Source organism: Neolamprologus multifasciatus, chromosome 5 (assembly GCF_963576455.1).
Source record: "Neolamprologus multifasciatus chromosome 5, fNeoMul1.2, whole genome shotgun sequence".
Taxonomy (NCBI): domain Eukaryota; kingdom Metazoa; phylum Chordata; class Actinopteri; order Cichliformes; family Cichlidae; genus Neolamprologus; species Neolamprologus multifasciatus.
Genome location: NC_140443.1, coordinates 35801507 through 35817355, shown reverse-complemented (window position 1 = coordinate 35817355; position 15849 = coordinate 35801507). Strand labels below are relative to the sequence as shown.

The 15849-nt window shown below is 39.3% G+C and overlaps 1 protein-coding gene across 4 annotated transcripts in view; it reads left to right on the top strand.

Annotated features, from left to right (window-relative positions):
- Nucleotides 1-15849, top strand: part of LOC146519221 (copine-9-like) — a 205727-nt gene that overhangs the window by 162688 nt on the left and 27190 nt on the right. For all 4 annotated transcript variants that reach the window (XR_014874280.1, XR_014874281.1, XR_014874282.1 and 1 more), the window contains 2 exons: nucleotides 7827-7954; nucleotides 14629-14731. Coding sequence is in view for 1 of the 4 variants with exons in the window: in XM_085161093.1 (XP_085017219.1) it covers nucleotides 7827-7954; nucleotides 14629-14731 (231 nt within the window). In the remaining 3 variants the exon portion in view is untranslated. The remainder of the gene's footprint in view (nucleotides 1-7826; nucleotides 7955-14628; nucleotides 14732-15849) is intronic.

Below are 15849 nucleotides of genomic sequence, written 5' to 3'. Positions count from 1 at the left end.
AGTTCAATCAGCTGCATTTCGATGTCCTCTGTGTCCAACCAGTTAATGCAACACAAATCCAGCTGCTCATTAAAGCTTTCTGGTTTGATTAGAAAAGAAAACATTGGTCCAAATGCCTGAAAGTCCCAAATACACATTGTGAATTCTGTCTCGAGTCTACGGATGTGTCTGTGTATCTCCACGGTGCTGATGCTGCGCTGAGCGGACAGCTGCTGAAGCTTTTGAAGTGTTGGAATGTGGAAATTTCAACATCACTTGAAAAAACTGCCAGCTAACAACGTCCCTCTCAACAGTAGGCTAAGTTATTTTTAGCCAATTACATGTTTAATCTGGTAGTTGGGGTTGTTAGCTAAGATACCGTCATTAAGAATTGGCACAACTATGTGAGCTGATTTGCGATGTGCACCGCTGGCGCGGCCATTTATTTTTTAATACACCTTCTCAGATTAACTCACTGCGTGTCGTGCCCAGGGCTGGACTGGGACAAAAAAACAGCCCGGGCATTTTGACTAGAGACCGGCCCACCAGGTATTAAAACCATAAAGCCTTTGAATGAAAACAAACGCTGTTGTGACAGTGATGTACAGTCTTTTTGGTATATGTATGATTTCTATACATTTTACATCAGAGAAAAACTTTGGTTGTAAGATTCAGATTATTATTTATTAAAAGCGAGACATTTTAAATGAGAATAAGAAAGTATTTCTTTGTGCCCCTCTTTCCCTGTTAATGCCCTACCTGCCCCCCTGGCAACACTTTGCTAGACCCTCCCCTACACAGTTACCAGCTGTCAGCTACTTAGAAAAGGATCCTGGTGTTATTTGTCTCTCAGAAACAGTTCATAACTTCAACTCATTCATGTCACCTAAAAGGTAAACCTGTTTCTCCATCACCTGTTCAGCTCTGATGATTCAGTAAGGACATCTCCTGGTTTCATCTTCATGTTTCCCTCTCACCACATATCCAAACCGACACCATGACCAGCAGCTTTACACCTGTGGCTCCAGCAAACATCAGCTGATACTAGAAAGTAATATTAAATAAATTCTAACAACAGCTTTTCAACCTTAAACCTGCTGTTGTTTTTTAGCGCGACATCTGCTGGTTTCCTCTTTCTGGCGCAAAGTGGGCAATAAACAAACAAGAGAGAAAAGCCGATCAGCTGATCATTGATCAGTTTCATGATTGAAGTAGCAACAGGGGAGGGAGAATGAGAGAAGAAGATGCAGCTGACAGCGTAAAGACACAGAATAACTCCAGCTTTGTGTCTTTTTTTCCAATGACTTTTTGTCAGCCTGGCTACAGTGCTGAAGAGAAACCTGGGGTTGTTCTTATTTTCTTCAGTCAGTGACGAATAGTAAGATGTTCTGGCTTTGCGGAGGGCTTTCTTATAAAGCAACAAACTATTTCTCCAGGCTAAATGATGATCTTCTAAATTTGTGACACGCCATTTCCTCTCCAGATTACGAGTCATATGCTTTAGGCTACGTGTTTGAGAATTATACCACGGAGTCAGGTACTTCTGATTAGAGACCTTAGTTTTCACTGGAGCTACAGTATCCAGAATCGTACGCATTATATTCTTAAACTTAGTTACAGTGCTTTCAGAAAGACATCTACTTTGATAAAGTCTACTCTCCACTGCTGTGTAATCAATTATTGTAAATGTAAATGTTATCAGGAAATGATCAGACAGGAGAGGGTTTTCAGGAAACACTGTTAAATGTTCAGTTTCTATGCCATATGTTAAAACAAGATCTAGAGTGTGATTAAAGTGGTGGGTGGGTTCTTTTACACTTTGAGAGAAACCAATCGAGTCTAATAACAGATTAAATGCCATGTTGAGGCTGTCATTTTTATCATCTACATGGATGTTAAAATCACCCACAATAATTATTTTATCTGAGCTCAGAACTAAATTAGATAAAAAGTCTGAGAAATCAGACAGAAACTCTGTGTAAGGCCCAGGTGGACGATAGATGATAACAAGTAAAACTGGTTTCTGAGTTTTACAGCTGAGGTGGACGAGGCTAAGCATCAGGCTTTCAAATGAATTAAAAGTCTGTCCGGGTCTTTGGTGGATTGACAGGCTGGTGTGAAAAATTGCTGCCACACCTCCCCCTCGGCCTGTGCTTCGAGATTTCTGGTAGTTTGACTCTGGGGTGTTGATTCATTTAAACTAACATAATCATCCTGCTGCAACCAGGTTTCTGTAAGGCATCGATTTGTTGATCAATTATTAAGTCATGTACTAACAGACATTTGGAAGAGAGAGACCTAATATTTAATAATCCACATTTCACTGTTTTATTCTGCGGTGCAATTGTGGATACTGTATTGTTCTTTCTTTGTGATTTTTTATGTTTAAATTGTTTTTTGCTGGTTTTTAGTTTATTTTTTGTCTGTTTGGGAGCTGACACAGTCTCTGTGGGGATGGTGTTTTGGGAGATAACAGGAGGAGTTAATCTGCAGAGAGGCGTGTAAGACTGCAACTCGGCTTCCTGGTCCCAACTCTGGATAGTCAAGTTTTAGGGGCTTTAATAAATTTAGGCAGGTTTCTAGAAATGAGAGCTGCTCCATCCAAAGTGGGATGGATGCCGTCTCTCCTAACAAGACCAGGTTTCCCCCAGAAGGTTTGCCAATTATCTATAAAGCCCACATTGTAGGGAGCTAATTACTGACACTTGTTTCTGTGATTTTGTACTTTTTGTCACTAAACATAATAGTGATCTATGGTCACTACTTGTCACGGCCATAGACTGACCAGTAAATTAAGAGCTTCAGCTGTCTTTTTACCATAACATTATAATACAGCATCATCTTTACTGTAGATCCCGTGCCACTTTCTTTCCATCTCATGCTCAACTTTTCCTTAGCTAATGAACAACAGCCAGAGAAAGCTGAACTTCTCTTGAGGCAGTGAGTCATCCCAACCCTGAGTGGGTACTCCTGAAAAACCAGCCATTCACACTAATACTGCAAGTTGGTGATCATTCTCAATGACGCTAAGATCATTCAAAAACCAAATATGTGATGTCTTTGTGATAGTTATAACAAACTAAAATATCTCTGATTAAGAAACTAAATTGCAGTTTAAACTGAAACTTCTGATTCAACAAAATGAGGCCATAGCCAGTGTCGAGAGTAATCATAAGTGTGTTTGATTTTGTGAGCTGTCAAATCGGAAAGTCTGGATCCATGCTGCCAGCTCAGGATATCCAGAGGACATTTCATGAAGTTATTTATCATCATTTATAATCATGGATTAACGGTTCTAATTAGCATTCAAATTAACATTTAAATGAGTAAGATAATGTACCTGGTGAGCTCAAATTATCCCTCACAATGCATGAAACATCATGCAGCAATATAATCTGGAACAACTTGTTCAGTCAATGGAAAGAGGGCTTGTATAATTTTCCAGTTCTCCAGCATTGTGGAGTAGTCTTGTGAAGCTGATGACTGAAGCAGAGAGAAGGAACAAAAGGTAGGAGGGTAAAAAACACAGTGAATCACGCTGAGAGAAAAGTTCATGTGTTTGATGGTTTGGGAGTGATGGAAAAATAATAGCGTAACCAGACAGGCAGCTACAATGAATGACATTTTACAGAAGGACAGCTTAGCTCAGCATTGTCCACCAACAGGATGGCAATGCTGACAGTGTGAAAAGCAGAGAAAGGAAAAAACAATCACGTGTGCTGTGATTCCAGAAAGTGGTCTCCTAGTTTAGAAGAAATTCAGTGGGTAGGAAGTAAAGACGGAAAAGTCTTTTTGTTGTTCTAAGGCTGCAGGCAAAGATTAGTAGGAGGGTTTAAGAAAACCATATTATTACCAGATCTTTTTATATGGGAGTAAACATCCCAATGACATGCCTCAGGTCTTTCATTAGTGCACTGGAAATATTTCTTACTCGAGTTTTTTCTGACCTGAAACTGTCAAGTTTTGTCAAGTCCCAAGATCCCCTTGGCTCTCTCCCAGTCAGAAATCAGAGGTGTGCGAGTGAGTGTCAGCACACTTTGCATAACTTTCTCTCATTTCCACATGAGCAGCCATTCAATCAGCTTTCCCAATTAGAGTTCACCTCAGCGTGACAAATCCCAGACCCACGCCACACTGAGGCAACTAAAGTATGTTGGGCTATCGTCAACTGCAAAGTGTTAGCGTTTGGTCTTATAAAAGACGACTTATGTAGGACAGATCATTGGGTCAGTTACTGAACAGCAAGTCAATGGGATTTTTTTTTTTTTTTCATTTTTTAAACCGACTAAATGCCCATATTTGGTTATTTAAAGTGTAACCAATGAGGAGAATCTGAAACTGTGAGCAGTGACCCAGGTGTCTTTCACAAGGACACTGCATCAGGGGCTCAGACCATCAAGCCCAAGCTAATGGCCAAAATGAAAGAGCATTACAGTAAACCCAAAAATATAGCAAACTAAGTAACACCGGGTTCTGATAAAATGGTAAATGGCCTGTATTTGTATAGCGCTTTTCTAGTCCCTAAGGACCCCAAAGCGCTTTACACATCCAGTTATTCACCCATTCACACACACATTCACACACTGGTGCAAGCTACATTGTAGCCACAGCCACCCTGGGGCGCACTGGCAGAGGCGAGGCTGCCGGACACTGGCGCCACCGGGCCCTCTGACCAACACCAGTAGGCAACGGGTGAAGTGTCTTGCCCAAGGACACAACGACCAAGACTGTCCAAGCTGGGGCTCGAACTGGCAACCTTCCAATTACAAGATGAATTCCCAACTCTTGAGCCACGATCGCCCCATGTGCCCATGATGTAGAACAATTGTCTGTATTAAAGTCATTTAATTTATAGATATAAATTGAAATTTCATTAAATAATTTAAAAGAAATCATTTTAAAATAACCCAACTTGTAATAAATAAAGTATTTCTTGTTCTTATCAGTATGAGCTATAGCTATAGTGGTCCTCATAGTGGTCCTTTACCCACTGTCAGCCTGCCAGTTTTCTTACCTGCATGATGATATTTTTATGGGATCAGGCTTATTGTTGAAAGGCTTAAAAATAATAATGTACTTAATACTAGTTTTATAGCTAATCTGTTTCCAGTGTTAAATGTTGTGTCTTTGAGTTGGATCCATTATGTTATTGGATCATAATCACTGACTCACTAATATGTACATAAATTTAATGTTGCAGCCGGAGATCATTTACATGTCTTTTATTCCGCTGGATATCTTTAGCTATAGTAATAAATTATCATATGTTAGTAGATTTATGTTAAAATCTGCAATATAACAAGTATAATATGAACCGTCCCAGGCAAAATGCAGTGGAGTCAAAGTTAAAACTATAATAAAAAGTTATGTTAGAGCTTAATTAACACAATCTTCAGAAGCAGTTTTACTTCCTTTAAAGAAAACTATATTATTAAACTGAAACTTCAGTCTCAGTGGAAAAGTATAGTCTTGGGGACAGATAGCAGAAGGCTTCAGAGCTTTGGAAAGAAAGAGATGATTAGCTGTAAGTCAGCATTTCAATAATGTGCCACTAACACTCGAGTATCTACAAATGCTGAATGAGGATAAAACGAGGCGACATACAGTCTGAATGATTGCAGTTTTTTAGAGGTCTGTATTCATGTTGGATAATTCCACTCTATTCGGCTTAGGAAGTTTCCCTGCAGTGTCAATATGAACAATATTATAAAAGGAGAATTTCAGCCACAACAGAGCACCAAGGACCTGCACTGGTAAACAAACACTTAAAATGCACCAGAATAAAATCATAATACAAATTCAGTGTGTAGCAGGAAAGCAAAACATATTCTTGTATTCATTAATCACCTTGTGAATTATTCCTAGTAACTAACAACTTTCTTACTTTATATACCTCTTGCATGTCCTCTGAGGACAGGAACTGTGCAGGGTGCAGCACGAGCAAAGGTTGAAGCACAGCAGCTCCCACAATAGAAAATCTGGAGGCTAAACTTGAACAGAACACAGTTCATATAGAATCTCATCACAGGGTCAGTAAGTCCGTTTGTGAAGGTGGGATCATAATATTATTCTGACCAAGGAGAATTTGTTTCAGACATGAGTAGAGATCAGGAAGAGGTAAATTAATTTTACTGGGTTAAAATGTGAATAAATGTGAGGTGCACAGTGATGAACTGAGAATTTACAAAAGTAAAAGTAATACAAAGGAACAATTTGTTTTGTTTGAAATAATAGATGTCATTTGGTCTCATTCTTCAACTTAAGATAATGTGTGATATTTCTGAATCCTGTCTTTTCACCAACGAAGATAAAAACAATTCTCACATGCTTGTCTTAATGATTTACTTTAAAATGCAGCTTATATGTTGCTTATTTTAACATGACTTGTTTAAGATATGTAAGCAGCGTGGTTAATATCGAAGCTGACCCATCTCTGGTCTCTAAAGAATCATTTCAGGCTGGAACACGTAGAAATTAAACCAAGTTGCATAAAGTGGCGTCAGTGATCTTCCAGCTGAATACACAGTGTGTGGAAGAAAATCCTTCAAAGGATTCAACTGACCTGAACAATTAAGTTTAGTGTGTCTTAATTAGCTACTTTCTTTCATTGTTAAATTTATGAATAAATGAACAACCAAAATCCATCAAGAGTATTTGTCTCACTTAGTGGTATGTCCCAGAAATTGGTGCTATCAAAACACTACGTTTACTTTGAGGTAGGGGAGTTTGTTCTAGGATGTTTTTATATTACCATGGGTCCAACTCAGTAAAATACCAGTTATTGTGAAGCTTCCTTTGGTGTTTCATAGCAACATTAGCTGCGAATTGTGCAGCTAGACACACTACAAAACAGGAAGTTTATGGTCAAAGAGGCACACAGTCAAACCCTAAGGTTTAAAAGTTTCTACATATTATCAATCTTGTGAGCTAAGGACCACAAAGCGCTTTACACAACCAGTCATCCACACATTCACACACAGGTGATGGCAGCTACATTGTAGCCACAGCCACCCTGGGGCGCACTGACAGAGGCGAGGCTGCCGGACACTGGCGCCACCGGGCCCTCTGACCACCACCTGTAGGCAACGGGTGAAGTGTCTTGCCCAAGGACACAACGACCGAGACTGTCCGAGCCGGGGCTCGAACCAGCAACCTTCTGATTACAAGGCAAACTCCCAACTCTTGAGCCACGATCGCCCCCATATAATAATAAACCTGCATATACTGAGTCATGAACTTAGGACATAGCTGCCGTTCCTCTGCATTTGCTTTCATGCTATACCCTCCTTGACTTGGTCATGATAATGTCCTCAGGATGCATGATATGAACAAGCTGCTGCTCCTAAATCTCAAGTAGATTTTGCGGTCATAGCAACAGTCAGTGAACTGCAGCCAAGTTGTATAAACATGACTTCCACTGATCGTCTGATAGATCATCAGTGGAAACAAAGCCTGTGAATACTTATGTAGACACTCTTTCAGGTCATATATCAGGTATTTGTGCCTGATATGTGTGTATATGTATATATTGATTATTGGTTGCTTCTCAAGCTATAGTGTATGGTGAATAATAGCTATGTACATCAGCAGTATGTAAACAAAGATAATTAGCTTTTGAGGAGACCATACAGATGAAATTGCCAGTCAAACCAGTAGAAAAATATTCTACTTTATCCCCTTGGGGTTAGAGTGCTATAAAATTTAAATATAAGGACGTAAAGGTAAGTTAAGTTACAGACACAGAGTGGAGCTCAGTATTGCAGGATTTCTAGTGGTAGTTTAAAGCATCATTGAATGTTGGCGTCAGTATGAATGTTCCCTCACAAAGTGAATTTTCTTCTCTGCAGAACTTTAACTCCGAGAACCCAAACTGTGTTGGCATTGAAGGTGTACTAGAGGCTTACTTTCAGAGCCTGCGAACTGTTCAGCTGTATGGTCCAACCAACTTTGCTCCTGTCATCAACCAAGTGGCTCGGTGAGAGACAAAGCTTTACTCACACACATTCTCTCATTGTAAGACAGAAATATCTTCTCATGCAGGAATACTTTTTACATTCAAACTCACTCAAAGGGCCAATAATAGCTTCATATTCAAGTCAATTAAGTTTTATTTATAGCCAAGTTACAACAGTCACCTCGAGGCACTTTACATGAGTATATATATCTTAGTAAGGCAAAGATCCTACAATAACAGAGAGAAAACCCCAACAATCAACACTCCATAGTCAACTGTTAGTGGTATTATAACTAAGTGGACACGATTGGAAATGACACTAATTCAGCCATGAAGTGGAAGGCCACACAGCGGGAGTCAGTGGATGCTGAGGCGCTGACTTCCTGCAGAGCCAATCGGTACAGACCTCTAAACTTCATGTGTCTCCATGGCGGCCAAGCAGCTTCATCCGGGCCTTACATCACCACAAGCAATGAGAAGTGTCAGATGCAGTGGTGTTAAGCACGCCGCCACTGGACTCTAGAGCAGTGGAGATGTGCTCTACGGAGTGATCGATCACGCTTCTCTGTGTGGCAATCCGAAGGTATCAGCTGCATGCTAGTTATGCTAAGTTTTCATGCTTTGTGGTTAAGACTTCTCCGCCTGCTCAGTGGATTAACTGTAGTTCTGCCTATTGTAGATCCCTCACTCTGGTCTCAGCCTGCTGACCACAGGGAGAGGACACATCTTTCTGTTGCCTGTTGTCACTGCTCAAATATTTATTTACAATTAAAGTTCTTCTAATTTTAGTTTGATAAGTTTATATATTAGCTTATTTAGAAATCTTAATAGTTTTCATAAAGAGACAAGAACAATGTTATAGAGCTATTTCTGACAGGTACTTGGATCTGTGATAAACAACAACCCAAATGCTGATTATCAACTACATCCTATACTTATATACAAGTAGTAATACTACAGTGCATGTACATTCTATAATAATGAACTTTTACTGAAGTAAACAAACAAATGTTTTGAATTAAAATAAACTATATAAATGTTTAGTCATTAAAGTGTACAGCACAGCTGGAACTAATTCACTGTAATTAAAATCGAACCATAATTTATTAGTTAACTTATATTTTAAATTTTGTCTTATAGGATTAGAGATTTAAATGGAGTTCATGGTGAAATATTTGCCTTTGTATAGTTTGTCTTTTGATGAATACATTAAAAAAAAAATGCTTTTAAAGAGTGAAAGATTTGTGCAACACGTAAGTAACTTGTTTACCAATTTAACTATAGCTGTAATTTCTGCTGCTCATTGATGGATGTTGTAACGTCGGGTTGTGTTTAGTGGTTGAGGCGGAAAAACACTTAGCAGGATAGTCGAAAGAATACACATTCACGCTGGCTTTGGGAATTCCACAGTGTATTCTTTAATACACGTTCTCTTCGTCGACCATATAAGCCCGGTTGAACGGCTGCAGCTTAACAAACAGCGCACAGTGTTTGTACAACCCATACGTTGCAAAAAAAAGGGTGTGTGGAGAGGTAAAACATAAAATCCGTCCCTCCTCATGCACTAGCGTGCAAGCACATGTCCACACAATCACGGAGGGAGTAGTGGCGCATACTGATGACAACATTAACCCTCGACTTGGGTTGTCTTAAAGAGACACCACACCATTGTGACTGTTACATTGTACCGATTTATCACCGGCTTCACTTTTATACAAAAAAAATCTTAAAAGCTGAAGTTCTGAGGCCCCTTTTGAAGCATTCCCATCCACTCATGTCATGTGCAGTTACATGTGTTTGTCTCTGAGACACAGACTAAGCAACTTTATGCTGGCAGGTTTAAATGTCTGTATTTTGACTAAAGTTATATTTGCTAGATCCCGATGCACACTTCCATTCCTGATCCCCATTATGCTTTTCTCTTTTCTTTGAGAAATAAATAGTTGTTTCTTATTATCAGTGGAAGAGTTTCCAATATGGACATTTAGAATCTTTATAGAGGGTTTTTACGTCCACATGAGAGATAACTGAAATAAGTGAAAACAGATTAGGACTCGCATTAGGACACAGATGACACCAGGAGTATTGGGACTCGTCAGACTTAGTGAGCCGTGATGAATCAATTTCATCAGGAGTGCCTGAGTGGATAATATAATTTGAGGAAAGATGTTTTGCTCATTTGGATGTTTGCCATTGTATCTTAATAACTGGCTACATTAATAAACTCCACACAGTAGTTACATTAATTTAATTTATTCGTGTGTATTTTGTGAAACTCAAATAAATTTTTCTCCTTTTGATGCCTAAACGTAACTGTAAGAAAGTGAAACTGAAAACTTTAAAGAAGAATAAAATGTAAGTAAACACTGTATTTATAGCAACAAAGTAAAAAAAAAATCCCCACCAGAAGCTAAAACAATAATGGCACTAATGGGCATTTTTGGCAGTTACGTGATAGAAATACCAGCAAACAGAAAAAAATAACAATTAAAAAAAAATATACAGGCATTACAGGTTTTTCCTTCAGTGGGAAATTGTGTTTGGCATGCACACTATACGGACAAAAGTCAAATCATCTTAAATTCAGCAGTTTTCAGTTGCATTACCACAGGAATAGAGTAGAATAGAATAGAATAGAATAGCCCTTCATTGCCATTATACATGAACAGTGTTGGGAAGGTTACTTTTAAAATGTATTCCATTACAGATTACAGAATACATGCCCCAAAATGTATTCTGTAACGTATTCTGTTACGTTACTCAATGAGAGTAAGGTATTCTGAATACTTTGGATTACTTAATATATTATCATGCTGTTTACAACTACATGAATGTACTATTGCTGTGATTTATTACTGTTACTGAAGGTCCGCGGCTCCGAACCGTAGTAAAGGGACCTCTGGCTAATACGGTGGGTTCTGTGTCGGGCTCGTAGCCGAAAACTAGCTTAACTCTGTTGTCTGGGTCAACTTTGCTAGCAGAGACAGAGAGAGGCGTTGAAAGGCTGCTCCAATGGAACTTATTGTTTTTGGAGGAAAACACGAACACGGTGTACAGTCGAGTCTTAATAGCTTACTTACAACTGGGCTCGTCAGGCTCTCTTCTTGGCTGCAGTGGTTATTATTATATTTACATGCTTCCAGCTCCCGTTTTTGCTCGATGACAGCTCGTACTTTTCCTTTTTCTCCCTCCCTCGCTCACAGACACATAACGTGTATGGCAGTCCATTCTCCCTGCAGCACGGACTACACTGCCTATGATGCTACATTCTTTAGAGCTATACCTGTAGCATTCTGCCTGTTAGCTTAGCACAACAACAACAAAAAGGCCTCTCTCACCCAGGAAACATGCAGAGCGAGCGTCACCCTGTAACCATGGCAACCGTAACGCTGCCACAACAGAACGTAGCTGTCAAACAAAACCCAAACAGTCCTGACCCGCCACAATATGAAACAGGGAAGTACCGCCGTGTAATCCATTTATTTCAACAAAGTAACTGTATTCTAAATACCACCTTTTTAACCCTTTAAAGCCGGTCGGAGCGGGCACGCTCTGTTTTGCGTAACTATTTTTAAATCCCGGTAGCTCTGCAACCACGTGAGCTAGCACAATAATTGTTTTTGCATATGAAACCGGAGGAGTTGTACTTACATCTTATGCCATCAGCTTGTCCTCGGTCACAGTTTCCTTCCACATATAGTTTTGCAAAAACTGCATAAAAAGCACTTGCAGCAACAAAAACATAATATTCCAGAAACACGCTTTGCCGATCCGATCAGCTGTTTGTAACACTTCCTATGTTGGAATAGACGTCAGCGCGAACTTTTGCATGTCCGCCATGACCTGCCCGAAACCGGAAGTGACGTCATTTTTGCGGAAATGTAGTTTTTTACCATCAACGCCTCATGAGCCTATACTGGTGTTTTTAAAAGTTATGTTTGACTTTCTGACTTTCTGTGTGGTTTCTGGGATGCTTAGGACTCATATTGCACTGCTGGAAATAGTTTATTTTGATGCATATGCTGCTTTTTTGCAAATTTGCATTATAATATTTATTTTCGTTTTTCCTGCAGTGTATAAAAATTGGTGTATTTCAAAAATAAAACTATGAAGACACTCAAAATAAATTTCCTGTGGTGGGAAACTATTTTGTGCAACTTTTTTGTATTTACAGTTTTGAGGGATAAGCCTCTTAAATTTCTCTAACTAGAAAAATATGTTAAAAAAACAAAAACGATTTTCAATTTCTTTGTAGTTTATTGCACTTTTTTTGCAATTTATGTAATTACTATGCACTTAATGCAGACATATTATTATAATTTAGGCTGTAATGGTTGTATTGATGTATAGCAACTTGAAATGCTCCCAAAAATGGCTCCACAGCATGTAAAAATATAATATAAGCTCTGGCGGACTTGGTTCTATGGTAGGTCTTAAAGGGTTAAACGGTAACTGTAACGGAATACAGTTACTCATATTTTGTATTTTAAATACGTAACGGCGGTACATGTATTCCGTTACTCCCCAACACTGTACATGAACAACAAAATTATGGGTTCTTTACAACAAATGTAGGACATCAGGAAACAGAAGAGATATATACACTCAAGAGGAAATATACAAACTAGAGGAACATGTACAAAACAAGAGAAAGGCACAGAGAGCAAAGTGCTTGGAAGGCCTTGGTCTGAGTTTGGAGCCTGTATGTGAGTGACCTGAGTGATGAGGGTTACTCAGTCCATGGCTCAGATTGGTGAGGTGGGTGGGCAGGGATGGGGTGTGGGGGGATAAATGCAAGCACCAAACATTCGTGAAAGAACAGATTGCTCCAAAGAACTCACAAAATTCTTGCATGGCACCTTAATGAGATGACAACTCTGCAACACATTGTGCAATTTGTTCCCTCCTAGACATCCCATGATCAGCTGTACATGTACGCGGCATTATTGGAAAGTGGAAGCATTTATCAACCACTAAATGGCAAACCACAAAGTGTTGCAGATGGGCATTAGTATTATTAGTATTTGCGTAAAAATTGTGATCAGCAGCTTTATGGCGTAAATGTTCATGTCTGAGTAGCTTCTGTAGATACAATATGTTGGTGGCCTCATACTTTTCTTCAATAACTGCACCTAATTACGATTTTTATTTTGTCTTTCCATTTAACTGTTAATGCAGTTTTCTCATGAAATATTTAAGGCCTATGTGTCAGACACTAAGTGATTTTTATTGGTTTTCAACATCCTCTGAACAGCTGCGTATCCACATTATCCTCCCCCTTAATCCTGCATCCTAGTCTACCAGCTCATTCAGGAACAAATTGGATTTTAAAACTTTTCTACAGCACAACTACAGCTCGTGTTATGTTTTTAATGGATTGTGGTTGTTTATTGCCCACTATTGTATTTTTAGTCCTCATATAAAGCAATCATATCCTGTCCCAGTTAAGTGTGATTGCGGTTGCATAATCAAATGAGTATAGCAGTACTGTTAAGCTGTGAGATTCAAAACTGCCAACCGTTTAGAAAAAGAACAGAAAATGCATTCTCTCTTTTAATCTCACTTCCTGTACTTACACGTTCTTTTTCATTCGCACTTTTTCTTTGATGCAGTTTTTTACTTCTGTCTTCTCTATTTGTTCTTTGTCTTCCTCACTCTCCCATCTGTTTCCATTTCTTTTTGCTGCTATCTATTATTTACTGCTCTTTTTCCTCCCTTTCTAGTGCTTGCTCATGCTGCTCCTCCTCTGTGTCCTCATCTTCCATCACCTCTTCACCCACTACTTCTTCATTGTTATCTATGTGGGAGGTTAAGAATAGTGATGAAGACAGAGAGCAGAGGAGGAACATTAATGGTGTAATCCATATGTACGTAACTACTTATAGTCACACACAGCTGCTCTTATTAGAACAACAGTGTTATTATTGCAGGCAATGAAGGATACGCTAAACATGAGGGTTTTTTATTTTATTCAGCTGAGTGGTATATATCAAAGGGTTTAATAAAGTTATATAAACTGCTTTTGAAGAAACATTTGCCTTGCTCTCTATAACTCCGTAGTTTAAAAGGGCAGGGAACAGCTAGTGACTGAATGGACAGATGGAAGGACGAATTAGTGGATTAATCGATTTATGGATGGACATGCAGAGTATATCAGACTAATGTCTATATTTATTTAAGTCACTTCAGCAATTTTCCGATCGACTGCAGTTTCACTCGTTTGATTAAAAGAACTTGGTTGGATACTGCTGTTTCATGCTTAGATCACTTTTTACACAGATATTGAACACAGCACACCTGCAGTACTTAATACCACCACATCAGTGATGTATGATAACATACCAAAGTGCATATCTATGTACACAAATAAATCATAAGACCCAAAACATGTTAGACATATGTGCACAAATGCAGGAACTTTCAAAGTTTGATCTCACACACTTCAGTCACCTGAAATATCATACTTCTGAGCAGGTACTTTGCAACTGAGAGCAAAAAAACAGAGAAAGTTACATCTGATGTTTGCATTTCCTTCAAAGCCTCTATTGGTGATCAGCCATAGTTGAACATGCCCATATCCCATGCACATAAAACAATATTATCTGTTGGTTATTTTAACCAAAGCAACAGTTTTGCTCAGGCATGTGTGCATGGAACATGTAACATTTGCATGTTTGTGTGTTTTATGCTGTAAGGAGTGCTGCAGAAGTGACTGATGGCTCACAGTACTTTGTGCTGCTGATGATCACAGACGGCGTCATCTCAGACATGGCTCAGACTAAAGAGGCAGTTGTCAATGTGAGTATACATAGCACACTACACACAGAACATTTAATTGAATATAGAGGCAGCACATCAGTGGGATCCACATCAACCCAAGACAGATGATATGATGTGTAAAGGGTTGTATAATAGCATATACTGTGATGAACCCAGCTATCAAGTCTGAAAAGTGTTTGTTAGTAAGAAAGTGCCTCAAAGTGCCTGATTTTTCAGAAGTCCTTTAGATTTAAAATATGGCCTGGCCTGTATTTGTATAGCGCTTTTCTAGTCCCTAAGGACCCCAAAGCGCTTCACACAACCAGTCATCCACACGTTCACACACTGGTGATTGTAAGCTACATTGTAGCCACAGCCACCCTGACAGAGGCGAGGCTGCCGGACACTGGCGCCACCGGTTGGTTGGCCATTACTAGTTTATCCGTCTGTATTTGGAAGTCCCGCGGGATCTTATTCGGTCATTCCCAACCATCCTGGGGCACATATCCCATTATCACTTCAGGACTTCCAGGCTTTGCTCGGCACTGATGTTTTTGCTGTTATGTGCTGGATTGTCTCAGAGGCATCTTTACACAGCCTGCACCTGGGGTCTTACCTGGTGTGATAGACCCCAGCCTCTATGGATCTTGTGCTCAGAGCTTGTTCCTGTGCTGCTATGATCAGTGCCTCTGTGCTGTCTTTCAATCCAACTTTGTCCAACCACTGGTAGGACTTCTAGATGTCAGCCACTTCCTCTATCTGATCACACAGTTTTTTATTGGTATGTGTATGTGTCTAAATTATTAGGGATCAACTAGGTAGTTAGTTTAACCATTGCCATGACTAGCATGCAATGTAGAGAATCTCAAAGTTGTACTGATCAATATTAAAACGAATAATAATGGAAATATGGAATGTAAGTATTCTCTGTGTTACCCCAGACAGACTGGCTTTTTGTGACCTTAATGGAAGAGAACAGATGGATGGATGGAAAATATTTTGATTTACAGATACTGTGGTTAACTACCAAGTGTCTGATCGACGAAATGTGTTTGTATTGGACTTAAATTAGATGCTACTGCATCAGTTAGGCTACGTTCACACTGCAGGCGAAAGCGCATCAAATCAGTTTTTTTTGACCCTCTGCGACCCATATC